Here is a 24,459-nt window from a genome sequence, read left to right as displayed (position 1 = left end):
CCTCTTCCTGCTGCTCCTCCTCCTTACTTCCCTCCTGCTCATCAAATTCACTTTTACTTAAGAGGAGAAGCAATCCACTTTCAGCACCAGTGACGATGGACAGCTCCCACACTGAGCTCGATCTCCCGGGGCAGATACACACACACTGAGACTAAACACTCCTACTACAACGCCCACTTTGTTCATCAGTTAAGAGAAAAGGGGTTGCAATTAAAAGGTATTGCAGATGTTAAATTATATTTTCTTTCCATCCATCCATCCATTTTCTGTTCACCCTTGTCCCTAATGGGGTCGGGAGGGTTGCTGGTGCCCATCTCCAGCTACGTTCCGGGCGAGAGGCCCGGAACGTAATTCAATATTTTCTTTGTATGATTTTAATAAGTTGAGGTAAAACATAATTAGACAATATTAAATTATATTGTTTTCTTTTATACGAGTTTAATATGTAGATATAAAACTGAATTCAAAGTTCTTTCTAAAAATGTCAAATTAGTTATTTTTTTAAAAGCGGCAGTATTATGTGTTTTCCAGCCACTTCGTGTCATTTCATAGCACAATCGAGTAACTATGTCTCCTTCAGTGGTCATAAAAATGCTGTTTATGTTAATCTTGACATTGACTTAAATTTGACTTTGCAAATTAACAGGTTGAAATTTGGCCTCTGTTTTTTAAGAACTTCCTGCTCTTTCATATAAGAACAGATCAACATTTCTCCATCAAACGTTTGTCAGAGAACTGAAATGATAAATAATTCATATGACAAGCTGAGCAGATGTGCAGTTCCACCAGGTGTTTGCTAACTGCTGTTGCTAGTCTGAAGGAGCAGAGTGGGGAGGTGTGCTCTGTAATGTGGGAGCTAATCTCGGAAATTGTAGCTCTGAGGAGGAGCTGCGGGTCGGAGGAGGGGCTTGGTTCCTCCAAGCTTTTAAAAAACTGAATTAATTCTTAAAGTTAAGACTTAAAAATAATGTGCAATTCTACAAATCTGGTATCTTAATACTAAAACTAGCCAACAATCCTATTGAATTTATGCAACAGTGTTAAGTTTAAAGTACAGTACCATAGAAAATATTCATGCCCTTTAATCTTTTCCATGTTACATCAACTTAAATCCACAAACTTTTGAATGGATTTTATTGAGATTTTATGTGACAGTTGTGCAGAGAGAGAAGCATGGTTTTCAGCAAATTTGAAAATCAGGATAGTGTTCCATGCATTTATTTAAATCACGTGAATTAATACTTTGAATCACACCACAATTATGCGAGCATTTTGAGGTAGGTCTTTTCCACCATTGTACATCGCTGAAATATTAAACTGTACTTCTTTTCAAAATAGCTCAATTTCAGTACAGTTGGTCAGAACGCATCAGTGAACATCAGACTAGTCATTAGATTGGTCTAAAATGATGTCTTCCCATTTTGTACTGAGATTAGCTTTACTCATCATCCTGTCAACTCTCACCAGTTTCCCTCTCATGCTTTCCCACAGCATGATGCTTCCACCAGCATGTCTCATTGTAAGTCCGGTGTGTTAAAAAGGTCTTAATGTGGCTTTATTTCAAGATTGTTTTTTTTAATCATCCTCTCTTCCCTAAAGTCCAGATGTGTCGTCTCACAAATATTAATTGGTGTTTTAAATAATTTCTGATCAATCTAAATACATACAATTTTCAACCAGTCTAGATACATTGTGACAAACCTCAAAATATTCCTCAACAGAACTCATGGATCCACTTTTCTCCAGCCTGTCAGGGAGTGTGTTTGACCTTTCTCAGGCTTCTGATAACTCCAGGATTTACATTTTGCCATCTCCGTCATGTTCATCTGAAACTGGCACATAACTCAAGAGAGATGAAGGCTAAAACAGAGAAGATATTATGGGAAAACGACAGGGTGCTCATGAGGGAGAAGAAAGGGGATGTACGGAGATAATCTTATAATGTTTTACCTAGGCTATATTTAGTTGTGAATCATGTTTGGCTCCTGGACCAACAGCTCTAATGAAAAATGTGGAAAGAAATAGCACAATAATGGGAAAGTTAAAATGTGGATAAATGAAGAAACAAATGAGAAGAGACACAACGTGAGGGAGAGAGAAAACGAGAAAGAGAGGCAAACAGTGTAACAATAAACATGCAAATGGAAAGCATAAAACAGAAGAAACAGGGAGAACTGATGGTTGACAAAGGAAATGAGATGGAGAATTTGCCAAGAGGCGGAAGAAAACGAGGAGGGACATGCAGCTGAACGGAGGTGGGGTGAAAAACTCTGTGTTTCACATATCAGGGTTATTTGTGATCAGACGTGGAGGGTTCAACAGCAATGGGAATCAATACTTTCTCAGGAGTGTCCTGGTTCACACGTCCTGGAAGCACCTGCAGTGGTTGGGGAAAAAAAACATGACGAAGTCAAATGAACAGAAAATATTTTTAAAAACAAGCACACCTCCTCTGTTTTGGCTATCAAGCATGTAGGAGATTACAGTGCGTGGGAATTTGCATAAACATGCTTCTCGATTACCGCCCCCATTGTTTGTGATTAATGAGATTAGGCTTGCTTTTGCAGGCACATTCAAGGATGTAATGGCAACTAATTGCTTGTCTTTTTCCACAAATTAAAAGTTGCTCTGCTTGATGTGTGTTTCAGCATGCGCTTAGTCGAGAGTGGATATAGATTATAGAACATGGAATTGTGGAGAAAATTGGAAGGAAACAACAGCGGAAGGGAGACGAGACAAAAGAGTTTTCAAGAGATCAAATTTCGCAATGCAACAGCTGTAATGAAGCCCAGAAAAAAGGGAAAACAGAGAAATGGGTTATGGGGTAAAATAAAATTCATAGAAGAAAGAGGGTCTTCAAAGGAGTGAACATAAGCAAATGGCAAAATGCGCAATTATGTAAGAGGAAAAAAGAAACGCAAAGAAGAGAAAAAAGATAGATGATGTTGACGAGAGAAAGAAGAAAGAGGAAGGCAGAAAAATGAGCAGGACAAAAAGAGAAGAGATTGCTTTGAATGCTGTCAGAATTGAATCAGAGGCAGCCAGCTGTAAGCTCTGATAGTGCTTTGCCTCTAAATATATCATCTCTGAGATGGACTGATAGAACCAGCAGACAGAAACACGGCGAGAGGAAAGGCTTCACAAACACAAAATACTGCACATGTATACAAACTGAATCATTTCCCTTCGGCTCGTCATTTTCAGCAGCATTTGTGAATCTTGGCAGTAAAGACGCCTGCAGGGACTCCCAGCATGGACGATATCTGCCACACTACTGCTGCACGACAACGCAACAAAACATAACCACCTCTCAGCATCAAAGCCACATTTTCCCAGCCACAAGAGCAGCAAGAACCCACTTATTATAGAGCTGATCTCTGGGTGTGAGCAGCCCAAACCCCCCACCTCCACCAGTTGACCCCCCGACTCTTCAGGCGCCAGCGGGAGTGATGGAGTGACAGCGTCACCTCAGGGTGAAATTACAACCTCAGCACTCCATCCCTCTTCTTCTCTTTCTCATCTCTTTTTCAAGAAAGCCCCCCCGTTAACCTTGCTGGTGGCGACTGTCTGTATCACACACACACACACCCCTACCTCCCCACACACACCCCTTCCTTCAAGTTGGATATATACCCCCTGCAGGGCTGATACACTCTCAGATACACACAGAGGAAGATGTAGCAAAAAGGACCTTCGGCAATAATCTGAGTCGGTCTTTTATGGTATCTTGTAAATCTATTATTACCCCTTCAACTTTTTTACATTTTGTCAGATTGCAAACACAAAGTTCAGTCTTTATTTTTTTGCGAGATTTATTATCACAAACCAACTGTAAAAAGAAAGATAAAGGTTTTTATACATTTAAAAAAAAAAAAAAAACCTGAAAAGTGTGGCACATATTTGTTTTCAGCCCCTTTCTACTGATATTTTGAAACCACTCGCTCTCAAACATGATTACTTAAGAAGAGTCCATGTGTGTAAATACAAAATGAAAGAAGCGTGGAAGGAGTCCAATTTAAGGCTTAGGAGACACAGCAGTCATTTAGAAGAAAATGTCGTGGTCAGATGAGATGAAAATGTAACTTTTTGGTCACATGCAAAACACTACATCACCATGGACAGATAATCTCCATAGTGAAACATGGTAGTGGTCCAGATGCCTATTTTTGCTTGGACTGGGAAAGGAATCAAAGTTGAGGGGAAGATGGATGGAGCAACCCTGACAGAAAACCTGTTAATGACATAAGATTGTACGTCAATTCACATCAAAAGGGGCCAGTCAACCCTGAACCCTTTTCTCACTCCAGAATCCGTGGAAAGATTTATAAATTGATGTTCACGGACAACATATCGGAATTTTATAGAGTAAAATATTATGCTGAAAACCTTTTAATCTTCTTCTTCCAATTCACAAACATTTTATTAGGTTTGTGGTAGAAAGATGTCAAAACATGAAAAGCTTTCAGGAATATTAATAAGACCGTAGCTAATAATACAGTGATCCCGTACTAGTTTTCTGCAGGCTTATGAAGCATTTTGAAATCATTATACAATGTAATGCATGTTTTTCAAATAGTAGGGAGAAACCACTACCAACTAGGCTTTTAACTACAAATTTTCACACACATTACATCCTTTAACCTGAAATCTTTCACATTAAATATATACAAAATCTGTATTAGCTTGTTTTATTGTTCAAAGAGAAAAAGTGTTCTGAATTAATTAGAATAAAGCACTGTAAGTGAGATAGATATTGTAGTGTTTTCCCCGTTCACTGTGGTGTACCTTTTCTATAAATAACCAATTAAAATACTTTTCATACTGCAATTGAAATTATCAGCAGGACTAACATTTTGCGACATTCTTTGTAAAGTTAATTTACTATGCAGTCGTCTTGAATCCGTAAATTATACACCTACAGTATAACACACACACACACACACTTTTCTGCCTGTAGGCCCTGCTGAGCTGCAACAATAACGATCTCAGAGGAGCTCTCAAAGCTGCCGAGCACAGCAGGTGATTAATAAGCTCCTTTTTGCTGTTTGTGCTTCTTATTCTTTCACACTCAGTTTTAGGTATTGTGGCTCATTGAATTAAGATACAGCCACTCCAACGTTCTAAGCAAATTAAATGTCTTTTGATGCATCAGCCATTGAAATAAATCTCCTGTTAATAATACCCGTCAGATTTGACATAACCTTACAAGTAAGCGCCTCGTGACTGCCATCTAGTGTTTATTAGGAACGGTTTTCATATTGAACAGCATTAAGAATTTCAAAGTTAGAGAGAAAAAGGGATTGTATGCTTACTCTCACTATGATGAAGCTAAAAGAAAAGCTCTATTGTTTGGAAAACAGATATATATTTTACTTCAATAATTATGTTTTTATTTATGAATAGTAGCTTTTGTGGTACATAAACAGGGACACAAACACCCGGATAGTTACTATCTTATAAATGTTTATTCTTGGTACAGTAAGAACGAATCTGTGGGAACTGAACATCAGTAACTAATAGAAAAATACCTTCGCCGCACCAAGTTCATTTCACACACACACACTTATAGCCTGTAGCAAAACAATATACTGTGTTGTGAACATTTATTTAAAAAAGGAACAAAACTCTGAGTGCAAACATTAAGTTTGAAGTGCCATCTATACATAGACATACAGTGTGAGGTACAGTATACTGGCATATGTTTTGATAATATTCTCTACAAAAAATATCAGTGATTTTCTCATTTTTAAACTTTCTTTTTAAAGATCTAAGTAATTCCCTGTGTGCAAATGTTTATATTTTTATATATCCGGTGGTCTTGTTCACTCCAAAAAGCAAACAAGTCTTTGGAGTGAATAGTCATTGAAATATATTTGGCTTCATGTATAAAAATAAAGTAGTATGATCATCACATCTGATGTGTTTTCAGTCCACAGGTCTTTAATGTCCCTTTAGCTGGATGCTCAGCTTCAGAGTCCAGAGGCATCAGCGGAGCTCTTGAATGAAGCATAAGGTCCACACAGCATAAAGGATGCAGACATCACTCCAACATATCCATGAACAAAGTCAATAATGCATTTTACCTTGACACACTTGGTTGGTTTTTAGAACACGTTTTGTTGGCAGTCACTGCTGACTTTCATGTTGTCACAACACCTTTTCTAAAAGGTTCTGCAGGTCTTACTCCAACATGAAAGGCGCAGGTTTTATTTTTATTTTTTACAGGAAATTACCTTTGATTGCAGTGGCAGAAAGCTCACAGAACTTCCTTTGACATCTTCATGTAACTGCTTTGAGGTTTAGCCTTTGGCCTCAGGTTGCCAAATGCTTACTGGCAGGTAAAAACAGTGTTGAACGTCTTTCCTCTGATGGGTTGGCTGGATTCTCCCAACAGTGCCGTTGTTCCAGCAGAGTTAACTTAACTAAGGTCGAGGGCTGGATGCTCCTGCAGAGGGCTGAAGCTGTAGATGGCTGTGAACTGAAGGGCAAACACACACGTGGAAACAGGACAAAAGATGGTTAAAGTTGGTTTAAAACTTTAAAGTGACTGCTTTTACTCTTACAGAGAAAACAAACAAAAAATAATTACATTCACTCAGACTAGACTTACAGTATTCTTTAAAAATATCCACACCCATTTTAATAATTTTATTGGGATTTATGTGACAGATCAACAGAGTTCAGATCATCATGGAAACAGAAACCATCTTTTTTTATTCTTCACAGATAAAAATCTGAAAAGTGTGGCCTGCATCAAGCTGCCACCACCATTGGGTCTTTTCCATCAATGCCTATTTGGCTCAGTTTGACCCAGAAGTGTGTGTGTTTGTTAAAACACACACACTTGTTAAAACACACACACTTCTGTGTGTGTTTTAACAAACCAACCCTAGCCACGTCAACTTGGCTAGGGTTGACGTGGCTTAACCCTAGCCAAGTACATATTACTGTATACAGTAGCTGGTACCAGTAATGGAGGCTCATGTTTCTCTGTGGGACGGTGTGTTCACAGGGTGTTAAGTGTTGGTTTTCAGCTACACATTGCGTAGTAAATAAAATATGCAGAAACAAACTAGCTGTGCACCGAAAGCCTCTATAAAGAATTTGCTGCATTTCAACAGATACACAAACACATTTGAGATGGTTAACAAAACAAAATCACAAATCTAACCTGCTGTTCTGTCCCATTGAGAGGTTAGAATGAGGGTTACTATTCTTTGTTTGAGCTGAAATAAACGGTGTAGACGCTGTCAGAGTGGAGTCCATTAGAGGCCAGAGTCTGAACACCAATATGGACAGGTTCACTCAAGTTGATGTTCTCCAGAATACACTAAAATAAAAAAAATGCATACTATATATGAGTGCGTGTTTTAGGTAAATAAAATTCAGCATGTTTCATCTGTAAAGTGTTAAGAGGGCTTGTACCTTGGTACACGCTGAGCTCAGGACAGATTTATGGAATTCCTTGTTGACAAACACCTGAGGGATGAAAATGAAATGCTGTATTTGTTCAAGAGACGTGGTAAACATCCCAAGGTTGAAAATGAAAAGAACACATGCAAATCTAAAGAGCATATTTTTTCTACCCACCCTGTAGCCATACACAAAAGTGTCATTGCTGCAGCCGAGCTCGTCAAGAGGAGGCCTCTCCCAGCCAATCAAAAGGCTGCTCTGTCCCACTGTTTTAATAACCTCAACAGAGCGAACCTCCGCTGGCGCTTCTAAAGAAAGTTCGACAAAATTTTAGCCATTTACACTCAGTTTTCTTTACTTTTTTCAGTGTAGAAGGACGAGCCGTTTTCATATTTCAAATTCTAACCACAACAAACAAAACAACACAGTACATTCAGAGAGCGCTAATAGGCCCAAATGATACATTAAAACGTAATAATCGTATACAGCAGAGTGTAGTGCAGGCAGCGAAATGGGGAACACTAAACAAGAATGTGCACTGGAGTGTGCTGCAACGTTTTCATTAATTTAAAAGACTGGCACAGAGAAAAGGACATATTTGCAGGGAATCTAATATCACAAGAATAGGAGAAGAAAAACCAATATGGTGCCGTAATGTAGTGCACCATCTTTCTCAACACTATAATAGTTGCTCAGGTCCTCATCTTGAATTTTTGTCTCTCACCTTAAAACTTATGAGTAGCTGAAGTTGTGTAAGAGTGTTCAAGATTTTTTATTGCTGGAAAGTAATAAAAAAAATAGCCTATTTGCACCTGATTGCATCATATGTGTTTATATCTGTCTCAAAAATCATGAAAATTTGAATCAAAACACCGCAAATGTAATATGAAAAAAGTTTCTGGAAGTGATAAATCAGAGAAGATTCAGCTTTTCAGACAGCACTCACTGACCACAATTTTTTTTCACACAGAAAAAGAAAGTCCAGACATCTTGAGTTTTCGCCTTACCTGGTCTGGGTCTTGAAGCATTTTCCAATGCAGCAGTGGAATGTGGAGCAGCCTTGTGGGATTTCTCAGGAGAGAAACAAACAGACTGACTGCAGGATGTATTGAGTGGATCTGTTTGTGTAATGATGGATAAATCAAGCATGGGGTTGAATTTCTTTTCTATCTGCTTTGTGTGTGTGAATAACTTGATGTCATCACTAGAGATGGAGCTGTCTTTTCTGTGAGTCGCAGGCTTGAGAAAAAAATCAGGACATATTAAAAGTTCTTGTCTTTTAGATCTGTCTGCTTTAAGGTGGCAGGATGTGAACATGCTTGGACTTAATTTGGCATTAGTAGACCGAGATGTGACTGCATTAAAAAGTGTTGGTGATTTCTTAGAAGCGTCATAATTAGTAGCTACGTCTTGGGTGTGTTTGGTGTGGAAACAAAATTGTAAGACTGGCAGAGACTCAGTACATTTATCACTGAAAGGAAAATGTCTTGTTGGTTTGGGTGAGTTTAGGTCTGCAGGTGCTGAAGGTGAGAGATTTCTCTGAGGATGCTTTCCTCGTCCTCTGTTCTCTGGTGCCTTTAAAAGAAGACACCCAGAAACATGAACCATCTTAACATCTTACTTTAATTTATGTTAAAATATCTTTTTGAATACTTTAAGGATTTCTTAAAAGTCCGTAATCCTGTTAAACATTTACGCCTCAGGTTACCTGAAAGCTGTCCATCAGTGTCTTCTGCAGTTCTTCTTGCAGGTTGAGAATCTTCTCAGGACTGCTGAGTCTCCTGCTGGGACTGACTCGTGTGCTTGAGGACGCCGAAGGAGGACCATGCAAGTGTATGCCCAACTCGGCTGTATCTGAGGAGTGCTTGTCTGTCACCTCCAAATCAAGGAAGTCGATTTTCTCTGGTCGGCTGGTTGCTTCGAGTGATGCGGTGGCAGGAGACAGCTGAGCAAGGGTTAATAAAGATTTACTGTTTGTTATTTATAAACGAGAACACAACTTACAAACAGAAAATTCATACATTCTCATTACAGGCATGTAATGAGAATGTATGATCTGGTGCTTTAAATCTAGATGATCTGGTGCTTTAAATCTAGCAATGACAGGTTTTAACTGTTTAGGTGCAGTAAAACAAAATTTAAGTATAACTTGAGCATCCTACAAATTGAACAAAACGTATCAGAGCAATTTTCTGGTATCCTTCAAGTTAAACGTTTGCATAATTTTGCTGATTTATTAGTGTTTGGATTAATCTTCGATTCTTTGAAACAAATATCTGTAATCAAAATTATCAATCCTTTTTTTCACTTTGTTTATTTAACCAGCTGCTGTGGAAAAACAAAACCATTGTTATAGCTTAGCTATATTATGCATCATTATTTGTAAACTACAGCGATGGGTTGCTTTATAACACATGTTTTAAAAGTGTTTATATTTCCTCACCTGGGGGCTGTTTGTGGAGAAGATCTCCTTTAATGGGACGACAGGGGACACCGTAGTACTTGAAGGAGACACTGACCCAGGGGGGGTTTCCTTTAGTGTTTCTGCTGCTGCAGGTGCAACTTTCCAGCAGTTTGCCGAAGTCTCTCTGGCAAATATCAAAGAGTGTTTTTCACTCTCACCACACTGAACTCCAGATTCAGCTGAGACTTTATTTTGATGCGTAATCAAACAGTTTGATACAACTGGGCAGGTTGGATCAGGCAGGATTCCCTTGTTGCAGCCTTGAAATGCTGAAAAAAAATGTTGTGTAAAGTCACTATAGTGCTCTCTGCGTTGAATTTTGCTTTCTGGTGAGAATGCAGCAGCGTAATCCTGCAAAGCAGCATCACTGAGCAGATGCTCGGCCTGCTGCGTCAGCCTGGGCTCCAGACTGCCGTCTCTGTGCATGGACTTCATCATCTCAGCTAACAAGATGTTTCTCTCCTGACACTTCACCACCAGGCAAGACAGCTTGGCCTATTATTGGAAAAAAAAATGTTTGTAAGCAAAAATCATCCACAGGGAGCTGTTCAGCAGCAAAAGCAATTTAAAACAACAATTCAGGTGAAACATTATTTTGTTTCCTCACCTTTAAGGGAGCTACATCCAGATCAGTTTGGCTTTTTCTTTTAAGAAGTGCATCATACTGCGAATAAAATCACACACATTTAATACTCAAAAAGTAAAATGAAGGCAGAACATCAGAAAAGTTGCTGACTGGTTACCCACCTTGGCTCTGATGTCATTGTAGCGTGCTCTGAGGGAGACGAGTGCAGTGGTCTGATCGTCCCTCCTGCCCCGTCCTCGTTTCAGAGCGATGTACTCTGAGTTCAGCTCCTCCAGAGCCACGGTCTGTGGAGGGTTACACACATATTTCACATCAAGGACAAATTAATGAGGCTACTTTAAACAACAGAAGAACAATAATGCTGATTAAATGGGAAATGTCACCATCACCTTGTTATATGTCTGTAAAACATCCATTTATCAGCCTTAAGTCATTGCCGCATGGTTGTTACTTAAATGAATGTCCTCGATGGTTAATACCGAGTCATAAAGAAAAATAAACAAGCCGTGCCTTAGCTTTGAGCTGAGCAGAAAGGATGTGATGGCGCTCGTCTGTTTGTGCCTTCAGAGACAAAGCATCAGTCTTCTCTCTGAGCAGGACCATCAGTTTATCCTGCAGCTCCTTCACCTGCACGAGCCACAGCCACTAGTCAGACCCAACGCATATATGCTCCGTTTACAAAGTAGGAGCAGAAACTGTCTAACAACAACAAAAAGCTGCCAAACTACATGGAAATCTGACTTTTATCTCCACAAAACAGTTAGGTTTGAATCTTGTGATGCCGCAGCCTTTGAAAACAGGAAAAAAGGTTTCTAGAAGAAAAAGAGTTATTTGTTTTATATACAATAGCAGAAATATAACCTTTGAAATAAAGATAGCAGAGTCTGCAAAAGCACAAGATAAGAGAGATAAATAAGTGGCTTGTAGAGATATTTTACCAGGGTCAGTGATATTACAGGGGGAGTGTTCAGTTAATTGGATAATTGTATGCCTGGTGTAATGAATTGGTGGCTTCTTTTAAAAAATACCATAAACTGATTAATTTTGGGCATCAAAGAGAGTTTTTGATCAAAGCAGGTGTTAGGGTTTTAGTCTTCTTAGAAGTCCAAGAAAAGTAAGAGAAGCACAGAGAAGTTTTCTTTTTTTGTCGTTGAGTTTAACTTTTAGACGAAGCAGAAAAAGCATCATGAATTCTTTGAAATACATCAAGTCCTGTAAAAACTGATCTTAGCTCAGGAAACATTCTTGGAAAATCTGAATATCCAAGAAGATTTCTGGATTTTACTAAATAGCAGCAAAACAACTACGCAATGTTAACCACAAAACTATGCATAAAACATCCAGAATAGGATTAACTATATGAAGATGAACAAGAGGGTTTTTTTTAAATAATTGTATAAAAAGTTTAATAATTGAGTGTATATGTAATTAGGGGTTATTTCTTTGTCATTTGGGACAGTCACCAAAAAGCTGGTGTTTTCTACATGAGGTTTTATCTGTGATTTTTAATGTAGAACCCCATTTACACAAAAGACGTGAAATAATTTTATTAACATCACAGTAACATATTAATGAAAGGAGGTTAAGATATATTTAATGAAGTACCTGCAGTGTAAGGGTCTCATTTTCCTTCATGATGTCTTCCCTCTGACTGGCTGATTCTGTCAGTCTCATGATCTGATCAGCTGACTTTTTTTCTACTGCTTCACACCTGGCTTCTGACTGGGACAGCTCAGTATGCAGCTTCCTTATCTTCATTTACAAGAAAGACAATAAAGATCATGTACGTACAAGTGTTATATATTCATAGTTGCTTGTACTCACCTCTGCTTGATTCTTTCCCACTTCTTCTCTTGACTTCTTTAATTCATCTCCCAAAGCTTCAATCTCCCTCATCAGGTCACTAACATTCTGTCATTCATAAAAAAATCATATTGAGTTAAACATGGTATGGTGTACTGCAGCACTATTAGGGTATAAACTTAAAACATAAGACTTGAATTTAATCAATATGTCAATGAAATTACTTTAAGTACCTTCATAGACTTTCCTCTGTTGTTACTGGTCTCACATTCTGGAGCATCATCTCCTTTCTCTGTCCTCTTTGTCATATAATCATTTCTTAGATTTAATTCATGATTGGTCTTCTCAGCTTGCATTTGAAGGTTGCACCTGTCCTCTTGTAAACTCAGGATTATTTGCTTTAAGTTTCTTTGCTCTTCCTTTAAACAGATGACTGATTGCTCGACTTTTTCCTTTTGTTCTTTCAAACTGCTGACAGACGTTATTAGCTGGTCACGCTCCTCTTTTAAAGTGCGAGCTAGTTCCTTCTGGTCTCTCTGTTCTGTGAGACTCTTAAGGGACTCTGTTATTTTGTCTCGCTGTTCATTTAAATGAAGAACAGTTTGGCTTAGCTGCTCGCTTTCTGTCTGTAAACTCTGCAGAGACTTCATGATCCGATCCCTCTCTTCTTCACCACTCAAAATAGATTCTTTTATCACATCTTTATCTCTTTGAAGAGCAGATAACAACAGATTTAGTTCCTCTTTCTCTTCTTTAAGGCCACTGTTGGACCTCGTGTACTGATCTTTTTCATCCTTCAGACTGCAGACAACCCTGCTCAGCTTCTCTTTCTCTTGTTTAAGTCCATGTAGAGACTGAAAGATGCAATCTTTCTGCTCCTTCAGCGCCCATACTGAGCGAGTTAGCTGCTGTTTTTCTTCCGTTTGTCTTTGGAGTGACAGAGCGACTTCTTTCTGCTCTTCTCGTAGAGAACTGATGTTGGCTGTCAGCTCTTTTCGTTCTGTTTTGAGGCTCTGGATTGAGTTGTTGAGCTGGGCTACTTCATCTGTCAAAGAACTAACATGCAGGCTGTTCTGAGAGTGGTTTTGTAATGAGTCACGCTGAATGTTTTGCTGACAGCCAGACAAGGAGGCTGTGGTCAAACTGACAGTTTCTTGACTGAAACTCAACTGTGTTTCTTTATCTTCTTTAAGCATATTTTCTGCTAGACTGTCCACACATTCTTTTTGTTTTTCCAGTTGGAGGCATCCCGGTATTTCAGTGTGGTGTTCATTTTGCCCCAGAGATCTGCAGTGCTGGTTACCCTGTGGTTTCTCTTTGCTCTCTTCAAATTTTTGCCGAAGCTCCATAATGGTATTCAGATCATCCTCAGTCTTCCTGGTGAGTTCTGAGATCAAACTGACTTGTTCTTGGTTCTCCTGCTCCAACCTGACAACATCCTCCTCCAGCCGACAAATACACTCCCTGAGGTGTGTTTGCTCTGTTTTCATCTCCTCTTCTCTGAGTTCAATGTGAGCCTGCAGCTCTTGGATCCTTTCTGCCAAGGCCCGGTTTTCCTGATTCAGGGCTAGGATGAGCTCACTTTGTGCAAGGTCAAGAACTGCATCATCTCCAGCAGAATTTAATGGAAGAGGATGATCTACATCACAGGTGGCAGGTGTGATAATCTATAAAGCATGACAATAAAAAGATACAATGTAAATACAAATATAATGGAAGCGACAATTGGTCTTGAAAACATTTTAGAAAAAAAAACATGAAATACCATTTCTTCTGATGACAACTGAGCTTTTGCACTCGGTTGTTTTTCAGTCTCTCTCCTGAGTTGTAGCTTTATTTCAGCATTCTCCTGAGTTATCGCCTGAAGCTCTGCTTTTATGTGCTCAAGTTCATCCTCCAGGTGGTCACGTTCTTCTTTAAGAGCTTTCGAATTGTCACCAAACCCCAAGCTGTGTAAAGCTGCACTCAGGGCATCAGATTCTGCACTGGGAACTTCCTCCACATTTCCCAGTTTAGGTTCAGTTATGAACTCAGTGGAAAAGAAAAGGGACTGGAAACCTGGGGTGGGTTTGGAACCAATTTGGGGAAAATCATTGGGAGGATTTAGTTTTGTGGTTCTCGTAGATGGTGGGAAATGATCATTTGGGTTGTTTCGTGTGTGCTCTGCTGCGCCCTGATGGTCAATGCGCTGAACTGCAGACAGATGTGACACGGAAACTGCATGTGACTGCGCCTACAAATTATAAAAAGTAACAAAAGTTAAATGAATGCTAACACTTAGGATACTCTTTAAATGATTTATGCATGCACAACACTTCTGAGCCAGTTACCAACTGCAAAATATTGACCAATGTATATTCATAAAATACTGTAATGCATAAAATTCAGTCGATGTAATATCTATGCATAAGTCATAAGAGATGTTCCATTTAACGGGCCATTTTTACCCTGAATGACCCCTCCCCCCCATACAACAAGTGAGGAAAAACCTACAATTAACCTCTATAAATACATTAAACAAGAGAAAGTAGTCTTATGGATAGATTAGAACACATGCTTTGATGCATACAAAAATATGATCTTGTATATAATCTTGCATTAGATAAATTTTTTCCTGTTTTCAGAATTATCTGAAGCACATTTCTTGTAAGATTTTTTTTGTAGGAAAAAATATGACAATAAAATATATGTGGTCAACACTAATATGATTTTCTTCCAAGTGAACCAGTTGAATAGGTTTTGCCAGATGATTTTCTACGTTTAGATCAGAAACATACTGATTTACAACCTTCTGAAACATGCACAGTTAAGCAAAAATAACCTGTTTTATCTCTAAATATATACTTTGGCTTAATTAGATTTATTTTTTTTTTTTACATTTATAGAATGAGCAGCTAGCTATTTTAATGAGACAGAGCATTATTTTCTATAGGAAGACTGCAGCTGTCCAGCACCAGATAGCTCATTGACTTGTGGAAAGTTTTATGCTTTCCTGTCACTCATTTTAACCTAAAAAGTTCACTAATATTTGGGGTTCCTCGGTACATTACATTAGAGGTGGTGCTCATTTGAAGCAGTTTTTAGATTATTATGAGCACTTTTTTGTCTCTTACCATCTACATTTTCTCAGTTTGATTATAAACAAAATTTTGAGCTCAACAAAATAATCACATGAAATGTGATGAAAAAGTTAGTTGCTGCTTACGCACCTCTCCTACTAGGCTTCCTGTTGAAGATTGTCCAAGTGCCATCCCCGGTGACAGAGGGCTGACTGGTGTATCCGGACAGCAGCATGGCAAGTTCACTACAGGAATGGTACACATTGCCTCAGGTTTTAGAGATGACAGCTGAGGTGTGGAATGACCTGCATCCCTGAGAATCTCCTGCAGACTCTGGTTCTCCTTTCTCAGGTCCTCCACCTCCTCCATCATGGAGTTCTCTGACTGTCTTAGTTGATGCAGCTCTGCCTTCATCTCCTCCACTGTGCAGCCCAGGAAGTGTCTGTTCTCCTGGGCCTCCTGCAGTTCCTCCAACAGTTTCCTCCGCTCAGTCATCCCTTCCTCCTCTCTCTCCAGCAGTACCTTGAGATCCTCCTGCAGGCTGATAATGAAGCTTTGCAGTCTGGCCTCTTTTGAAGTATGTTTTGTTTCCTTGTCTTGTCCTCCCTCTATGACTGAGTCTGTCTTACTCTCATCAACCTTTGTCCTTTCTTTACTCAACGGTCCCACATTTGGCTGCCACTGTTTCTTCCTCTCTTCCTTGTTTTCCTCCTCTCCTTCCCCCTCTCCTCTCATAGATGGTAACTTGTCTAGTTCATTCATGGGTTTTACAGTCCCAGCTGTAATTCTGACAGCTGTGATTGTTGCCATTCCTGTAGCACAGCTAACAGTCACATCCAGTAACTGCTTTTCTAAACTGTAGATGCGATTCTGCAGACTCTGCTCTCTGTCTCGGGCCAGGTTGAGCTTCTGCTGGAGCTTGATTTTAAAGCTCTCAAAATACTGGGCCTGACGACTCATCTCCTCGTCTTTGGCCTTCAGCTGCCTCTGGCAGCGATGCAGCCTGTCCCTCCAAACATGCTCCTCTCGCTCCTTTTCTTGACTCTGATTAGGAACAGAGAGAGAAGAACAACATATCAAAGCAAAGTTCATCTTCACATATTTAGTGAAAGATTAACTTTTTGCAAGTTGCGGCTTTCAGACGTTACTTTGTGATTCATCACAAGCAAATGTTATTACATTTTTTATGTTTGTAATTTGTTTTCACTGAAAAGCTCAGCAATTGTTTATACTCAAAATATTTTTGTAATATGCGTATGCTCATAATAGCATTCTTTCCATTGCCATGTTTTTAAAAATGTTTGTGTAAATTGTTTCAAAAATATTTTAGTATTAATTGGATCTAGACTCCATGTGCATTTATAGGTGCAACATGGCAACATAAATCCCTATATGATGACATGAACTTGCAGTATCTGTGTTGCTAGCATTACCCTGAAACAGTTTCACTCTGAACAGCCACAAAACACAGAACATTTGAAAACTGAACAGCTCAAATGAATGTCCAATGTGTTTTCATTTCTCTGCATTTAATGTTGGAGAATTTCAGAATTACCTAAGATGCACCAGCTCTAATGGAACATCTATCATAAAAACACATTGCTCAAAAAGAAAGAAAAGAAAAAAAAAATCAATCAAAAGACAGTGTTCTGGTTCTCTTCCCCTGATCTGGACCTGGTTGCTGAGCTCATGGACAGTGCAAGTTGTGAACTGGCAGCATTGGATGGACTGGACTTGATATACAAGACATGTTTTAATGGATTTGGGTTCAGGATGAGTAATATCCCTCCGTATTCCAGGAAATGACTGCTTACTCTCATCAAATGAGGTTGGGCATCAACATAAACCTAGAGGAACCCAGGATGCCGTTGCCTATGCAGTGGCAAACCTCACAATGCTGATGTTCAATGGTAAATGAGAAAACTGTTTATGTTCATGCTTCATGTTGCCAGGCAGTGAGCACAGGACCAACCACAGGACAATGGGCTTCAAAACATCTCTTGTTGATTGTTTGGTCTGGGACTTTCACACTAGGTGGAGGCCATTTTGTAGTGCTCTGGTACGACTCATTCCGTTCCTTGTAAAAAGGAGAAGACATCGGTCATGTTGACAAGTTAAGGCCATCTGCAGCTTTCTAAATGTCTCCTGAAATTATATCTGTGTTCTTGAGATGTGGTACTGGGGTAACATGGCAAACCTTTCCAAGCAGAGATGTACTGATGTGCAATCCTATTCAACCTATCCTAGTAGCAACACTGACCCATACCAAATGTGAAACTAGCAGAAAAACAGACAGAAAAAATAAAGAGGGAAAATTGTCTAAAGATTTTATTGATGGTGTCTGTGGCCACCATCAATAAAACCAATCCTGTAAAGGAGGTTTTTGTATCTTATCCCCTCTAGTCCAACAGTTCATAGTCTTATTAACATCAAAGTTACTGAAACTGATTTAACAACCTTTTCTAGTTAACTGATCTCCTCTTTGGTTTTTCAGTTTCCTTTGATATTAAAGAGTTCTGAGAGTAAAATGTGGTTTGCATACAAATAAATAAATTAGGTTGCAATCTACCAAAAATATATTTCACCGCCAATGCCTGAACTTGATCTTCAAAAGTAGTGAAAGATTAAATATGCAAAAGATAATTGAAAAAAAAAACAAAAACATGAAGTTTACTCAAACCACAAAAATGACGCTAAGTATTCCTAAGGTTTCAAATAAAATTTACAGTCATGACTGCAGTATGTTGCATTGTTGGATCTATGTAATGAAATTTTGTCAAACATTTCAACTCCATACTGCAGAGAATTACAGTTATAAAGCAACATTTTCAAAAATGTCACAAAGTGTTAAGATATTATTTTCTAGAGAACTCACCATCATCCTGACTTCCTGTCTGAGCATGTGGAGTGTCTGGTCCAGTTTGTGAGAGAGCTGCATGCTGAGAGCTCAGAAGCAGTCGCTAGCTGACAAAGCCGTGGCAGCAGGCTCCTCTTGGAGTTCTGCAGCTCTCTGATGCCAACAGCGTGATTAAAAACAGCCGTTTACATGATGTCATATTCACACCTTTCAGTCAAATTTTCAAAGCAAAATTTTAAAGACTTTCCTAAATTAAAAAATTTGAGATATGGGTAAAATCTCCTGAACACATTGTGTTTACATGACAGGGTGCAGGCAGTTGTGTGTGTGATACCTGATACCTCCTCAGTCAAAAGTGAGTATATAGCAGCAGGTGTGTTACTGGATCCCATCTCCTCCGGGTTCTCACCTGTTCCTCAGGATGACTGAACTGGCTTTGTGCTTCAAGTCCTCCCCCGACGTTATACAGAACCTGCAGGTCCGTGTCAGTTCCTAGTAACCCAGCTGCTTCTAGAACCCGCTCTGTCCGATGAGGTCATGTGATCCTCTGTAGATCAGGCTCTGTCTTCTGAGCAAAGCTTACTTGCGACACATGGGCTGAGAAACATAGAGTGGCAAAGTCAGTGAGGTTTCCTGTTATATTAATGAAATTTTTATTTCTGACACAAAAACTCATATACTTAAAATATCTTCATCTATTATTCAACATGTCAGCAGCTTGCTGGCAAGTTGTTGGGCAGAGATATCGCTCAGGTTACCCCGTCTCCTAATCATCATTCTGCATACTAAAGCTCCTACTTTATCACTGTGCAGGACACATCCATGAATCTTTAGGACAGTAGCGCATGTTAGCAGAATTCCCTTAAGCCCATTTAATCATCACTATAGTGTCATTACCTCACCTGATGCAAACATAAAAAAATTGATCCTGTGCTTTAGGACTGCAAAGCAACCCAGTGAGTCTGGCAAATAGTTAACTAGTTTGTACATTAAAGTCAGTAGACAAATTTAACAAATCTTTGCTTGTGTTATCTAAAGACTTGAGAAGAAAACCAAATAAACTTTTGTACAAACCTGATTGTGCTTTTCCACCTCTTAAAGTCTTCCCCTTCCAGTAAGTTCAATGTCTGATATGTGGACTTAGTTGTACTCCTGTTTCCATAGAAACTCCACAGACTCATTACAAGAATCCTTCGCGTCCATTTGGCACTCAGCCTGTTCACCCCCCACATTCAGCCCTGAACTTTCACTTCTCCTCCCCACAGCTTTTCTTTTCCACTGGGGCATTCTTTCTCCACTTCAGTAAAATGTTCAGATCTCACAATAGATCAGTTTTTATCCCCACAAAGAAGTCCAATGCTTCAAGTTCAAAGACAATTGCAAAATTGTAATAATAAACTATGTCACTTTTCTCTCTCAAGTATATACGGTTATAAAAATTTCAAATCTGCTTGCATTCCAAGTAGGGGGTCTTCTGCAAAGTGCACAATTATCAAAAAGGCCATAAGTTTGTAACTGTCAACAAAACAGAAAAAAGAATTAAGTTTTGATTCCTTGCTTTGCTCCACAGCAAGTCAATATCTACAAAAACAAAAACAGCAAAGTTTTACAATTACTTTTCTAACCATCGTTCCTATGTTTTAAGAACTAGAATGTAGTAAATTCTGGTCAGAGTCTTTACCTCATGAGTGTCCATGGTCACCTCCATTAAGGCCAAAGAATAAATGCCAAAGAGAAAAATAAGAAAAGGAACAAAAACTAAAGGGGGATTTAGGTTTTTTGGAAGATGACAAAAAGGAGAGAGAAGAACAAAAGATGTCAAATAGGCACAACATCAGCACAGTAGCTTCAGTGCCTGAGAAAAATCTTTACACAACTTGAACATAATTTTAGATTTAATCTGTTACAACCACAAACTTTAATATCATTTCCTTGGATTTTGTGTACTTTACTAACACAGTGGTAAGCATTTGGAAAGTGGAAAGGAATTTAGACATATTTTTAAAAATTTGTTTTAAATTGAAAAATAAATAAAATTGTGTGTGGTGCATTTTTATGGTGGTTTACATGCAAAATCTTACATGTGCAGAAAACTAACACTGTGCATTACCCCAAAACACCATTAATGGACAAGAAAGTCAATCAAAATTTGGACCACATTAAATGCATCCTTAAATGTGAGCGGCAAAGACTTGAGACTTTAGTGAAGATTCCTTTTTCAGCAGGTCAGTGGCCCTAAAATTACAGCCAGAACTACATTATTACATATAATCATTTTGAGGGTGACAGCTAACGGGTTAAAATATTAAAATATGTGGCTGTGCCTCATCAAAATGTTAAACCATAATAGGGGTATAAGGACCTGAGAAAACCACAGTAAAAACTGCAAAATTGTTTAACACACTTGCTTCACCAGTCATGGCAGAAAGTATCCTCAAAAAATCTGAACTTGTACCTTTTCTTCTATTTCCTTTATTTGTCTCTTTTGCAAGTCAATCCTGTCCTCCAACTCTCTAATTCTCTGCAACACAAAGACAAAAGCAGTTAGCTGGTCAAAATATCTTAAAATATTAACATGAATCTATTTAAAATCATAACATCTAATTATTATGCTTTATTTTAAAAGTGCTGGATAAAAATGAGCATCCACAACATTTACACAGTAGACGGAATAGTAAAGGTGATGCACCTTTCTTTGTCCCAGGCAGTAGAATCTATACTTAATGGGCACCTATATGCTTCAGACCTATTTGTTTAGACATTAAGAGTGAGTTAGTATTGTGCATTTATGATGTATTAGTGCTCAAAGTGTTCCTTTGTTAGATTTTGTCATGGTAATGAGTCTGAGTACAACAGGTTTGAATGACCTCTAAGGTGTTGATGTGGTTAATGAATAACAGGTGCACAATAACAAACACAAAAGTGCGTAAATCTAAAAAGGTGCTGCTTTAGTGGGAGAATACTACTAGGAGTGAGGCTACTAAATTCACAATGAAACACACACAGTCACACATTAATAACTTGAGTCTGTCTCATCTTTTGCTCTTCCATTTCAGACAGAGTTACAGGGAGAACACAGAGGGATACTGCATCTTTTTCAAAGCACCAGAGCTCTGGTGGCATCAGAGGTTTCAGACAGTTATCAGGGATCAGACTGAGGACAGGCAGGACTCGACAACCTGACCGGGTTTGGTTTGAGCCTTACCTGCTGGGCCTGCTGAAGGAGCTCCATGCGCTCCTGTAAGATCTGACTGTCATACTGCCGGCTCTGCCGGAGAATCTGACGGCGCAACTTGTCCACAGCTAGCCTCAGCTCCTCCCTCTGCCTGTCTGTCAGCGACTCGGCCACCGCCTGGCATGCCGGCTGCTCCTGCTGCAGAGCGCTATACAGCGTGGCCTCCAGCTCCTCGATCCTCTGCACAGCCAGCCACGTCCACACAGGTACAAAAACACACACACCGGCAGGGGTGCACATGCACATGCACAGAAACAAACAGGCATGCACATGGCAGCACAGACAAACGGAAACCCAGATTGCACAGAAACACACACGCACATACACACAGCACTGTGACCATGATAGATATAGGGAACAACGTTCCAGCTAATAGTGCTTCCTGTTTAGATTTAAACACTTATGAAGCAATCCTTTTATTAACATTAACTGTTTACATTCTCATTCTTCACTAGGACAGTCCAGTTTACAGTAATACAATAAAACAAAGGAAAAAACATCAAATAAAACCTTAAAATAAAAAAGTGAATAAATAAAATGGTTAGAACATGGAGATTGACTGAAGTCTTCACTTCTCTTAAATAAATGTGTAAGTAAATTAAAAGAGAACATGGGTTTAGCTTCTGTGTTAATAAATTCATTTTCTCTTGAATTAATTAACCTCTGGTTGAGAAACACTTAACAATAAAATACCTTAAAACAATAATAGTAATAAAACATATGCAGCTTAGATGATGGACAGGGATTAAGTGGGTAAAAGGCCTTCATCTAAGAGAAAAATCAGATCAGGCCAGAAGCATGTAATTACCCCAACCAACTGAGTGTCCTAGACCAATCACAGAATTTGGACTTATGTTGTAAAAGATGCAGTATCCCAACACAATGTGAGAAATGTTATTTCTATGAAACATGTTGCATTCATGACAATTAATGGGCTCCTCAATGTTTATGTTACATGCTGAAATGACAATGTTGTGCCCTTACATGTTTTAACCAGTTTATAGTGCAATGACGCTCTTCACACAGCTTTCATCAAATTATCCAAGTTTTTAATTTAATTTACTAATAAAAGTATTACTACTGCAGGTGTAACCAAAACGGCATGGTACACCTACTGGACTCATACCATGTAAGCCTGATCCAATGCTTGCTTCCTGTAATCCAGCTCCTCTTCAAGGAATCCCTTCTGCTTACTGAACAACTCCTGCAACAAAATAGCAAAATACTCAAAATAATGAGCATCCTCCATGTAATACTGGAAGTCAATATAAATATGAAATAAAATTACTAATGGTAAGTTAGTTTTATGAATTTTTATCACTCTAGAAATTTAATCTAATGATTATGGCTTTTAATTACAACATGGGTAACAGTTGGAAAAACAACAGAAGTCTGAATTTGTCTCATACTTTGTCGTTTTCAAGGTCGATCATCTTCTGAGTCAGTGCTGCTTCAGTGCTGTCTACCTGCTTCAACCACTGTGCATCAAAAGACAAAGGCGATTATTAAATCGCCTTTTTAACCTATTTTTAAAAATAGGTTAATCAGCAGGTTAATGTTACAATTGCAGTACCGCAACTGTCCACAGAGTGTCACCAAAAACGCAACAAGTCAGAGAGGCTTTGATTCACCTTTTCACAGAGCGAGATCACAGTGCCAGCCTGGATCACTGCCACCTGCTCCTCATTTCTGAGGTTCTGCAAAAATTTAAAGGAAGATTTATGAGAAATATGCAGACTGATCAGTAATGCTAGCTTTAAAAATACAATAATGATCAAACTAACTCCATTGTCTCCCAGAATATCCAGCTTTTTCATCAACTCGGGAATGATTACATCCTGCACAGAAAGAAAATGTGGAAATTTACCATTACCTAACGACAGGATTGAAGGTAAAAAAACCAAAAAACTTTTTTAGATGGGTGAGTTACCTTCACTCCCTCCTGGTGGCAGTAGGTCTGCAGGGCACTGCTGCTATTCTCAGGGAATGCCGACATGTGGAGATTGAATGCAGGAGATCTGCGTTCCCTCTCCTTGTAAAAACAGATACCATCTCAAAACTAAATATATGTTTTTTTGAAAATTGCCATACAGTAATAATTTATAAATCATTACTGTCTGGCAGTAATGATTTATAAATTTACTGTGTTGCATAATTAAATGAATAAAATCAATAATATTCAATGTGAAAAGAGAATGCAGTGAGATGGAAGGGAATGAGGATTTACTTACATGACAGTGAAACTACTGGTCAGGATCTGCCAAAACGATGGAGGTAAACTCAAACAAATCGACAGGGATGCATGCTAAAAACTGGAAACTAAAAATGCAATCTGACATTTCTTTCCTACTGCCAGGTAGAACTGCTGCACAAAAACAAAATAATTTGTAATAAAATATAGTGATGCAATTATATTTACCTCAACAGACAAATATCAGACTTACTCAGCCTAATCCTTACAAAATACAAAATCATTCTAGTGTCGCAATCATCCTTTTATAGTTAAAATACAAGTTTTACCTTTTAAATTTTTTTTATTAAGATTAGAAGCATAAAAAGCACATAAATTAGAAGCACATAAAAAATGACAAACTCAAAGTTTGAAATGGATGGTGAACTTAAATATCTTTTATTTCTTTAGAAAATAATATTTATCTTCACATATTTGTTCATAAAACAAGGACATAAACAAATCCAGTTGAGTGGATGGGTATGCAAACAGCTGCCATGCAAAAAAAAAAAAAAAATCAGGATAACACAGGAGCATACAAATAAGGAACAGTGAGGAACAGTATTGATAAAAGTTATGCATGCATGTCTGATGGGTCACTGTATGTATGTTTTGCGCCTGGAACTGAGATTGTTATTATCGCCTGTTGCTGACAGTTTGATGGAGGGACAGTCTCTTACTTCCAGTTCAAGCACCCTGAATTCAAGCAGCTCATTTTGGTCCCTGGCGTCCTGAACTTCAGCCTGTAGCCGAGATTCAGCCTGCTGCAGTGCACAAATCTACAGACACAAAGGTTCAGAAATGTTACAGAA

The 24,459-nt window shown here is 38.7% G+C and overlaps 1 protein-coding gene across 8 annotated transcripts in view; it reads right to left on the bottom strand.

Annotated features, from left to right (window-relative positions):
* Positions 1 to 5,396: 5,396 nt before the first annotated feature.
* The window catches only part of LOC102237979 (janus kinase and microtubule-interacting protein 1), a 45,618-nt gene continuing 26,555 nt past the window's right edge, over positions 5,397 to 24,459 (bottom strand). For 4 of the 8 annotated variants that reach the window (XM_023328483.1, XM_023328484.1, XM_023328487.1 and 1 more), the window contains exons 14-24: positions 24,328 to 24,426; positions 23,348 to 23,449; positions 23,202 to 23,255; positions 23,049 to 23,114; positions 22,827 to 22,895; positions 22,544 to 22,621; positions 21,388 to 21,597; positions 20,638 to 20,703; positions 19,864 to 19,940; positions 19,257 to 19,763; positions 18,592 to 18,779 (exon numbers count right to left, since the gene is read on the bottom strand). In XM_023328483.1, coding sequence (XP_023184251.1) covers positions 19,890 to 19,940; positions 20,638 to 20,703; positions 21,388 to 21,597; positions 22,544 to 22,621; positions 22,827 to 22,895; positions 23,049 to 23,114; positions 23,202 to 23,255; positions 23,348 to 23,449; positions 24,328 to 24,426 — 795 coding nt within the window. In that variant the 3' untranslated portion in view covers positions 18,592 to 18,779; positions 19,257 to 19,763; positions 19,864 to 19,889. Of the gene's footprint in view, positions 6,479 to 7,171; positions 7,331 to 7,425; positions 7,480 to 7,590; positions 7,722 to 8,420; positions 8,989 to 9,121; positions 9,359 to 9,856; positions 10,373 to 10,484; positions 10,542 to 10,624; positions 10,748 to 10,973; positions 11,091 to 12,068; positions 12,216 to 12,287; positions 12,375 to 12,499; positions 13,934 to 14,031; positions 14,500 to 15,475; positions 16,370 to 18,200; positions 18,336 to 18,591; positions 18,780 to 19,256; positions 19,941 to 20,637; positions 20,704 to 21,387; positions 21,598 to 22,543; positions 22,622 to 22,826; positions 22,896 to 23,048; positions 23,115 to 23,201; positions 23,256 to 23,347; positions 23,450 to 24,327; positions 24,427 to 24,459 lie in introns of those variants that run through there. The other 4 variants (XM_023328481.1, XM_023328482.1, XM_023328485.1 and 1 more) reach the window with 4 other exon arrangements.

The sequence above is a fragment of the Xiphophorus maculatus genome, chromosome 23, assembly GCF_002775205.1.
Source record: "Xiphophorus maculatus strain JP 163 A chromosome 23, X_maculatus-5.0-male, whole genome shotgun sequence".
Classification (NCBI taxonomy): Eukaryota; Metazoa; Chordata; class Actinopteri; order Cyprinodontiformes; family Poeciliidae; genus Xiphophorus; species Xiphophorus maculatus.
Note: the sequence above shows the minus strand (reverse complement) of the source record. Positions and strands in the feature narration are given on the sequence as shown.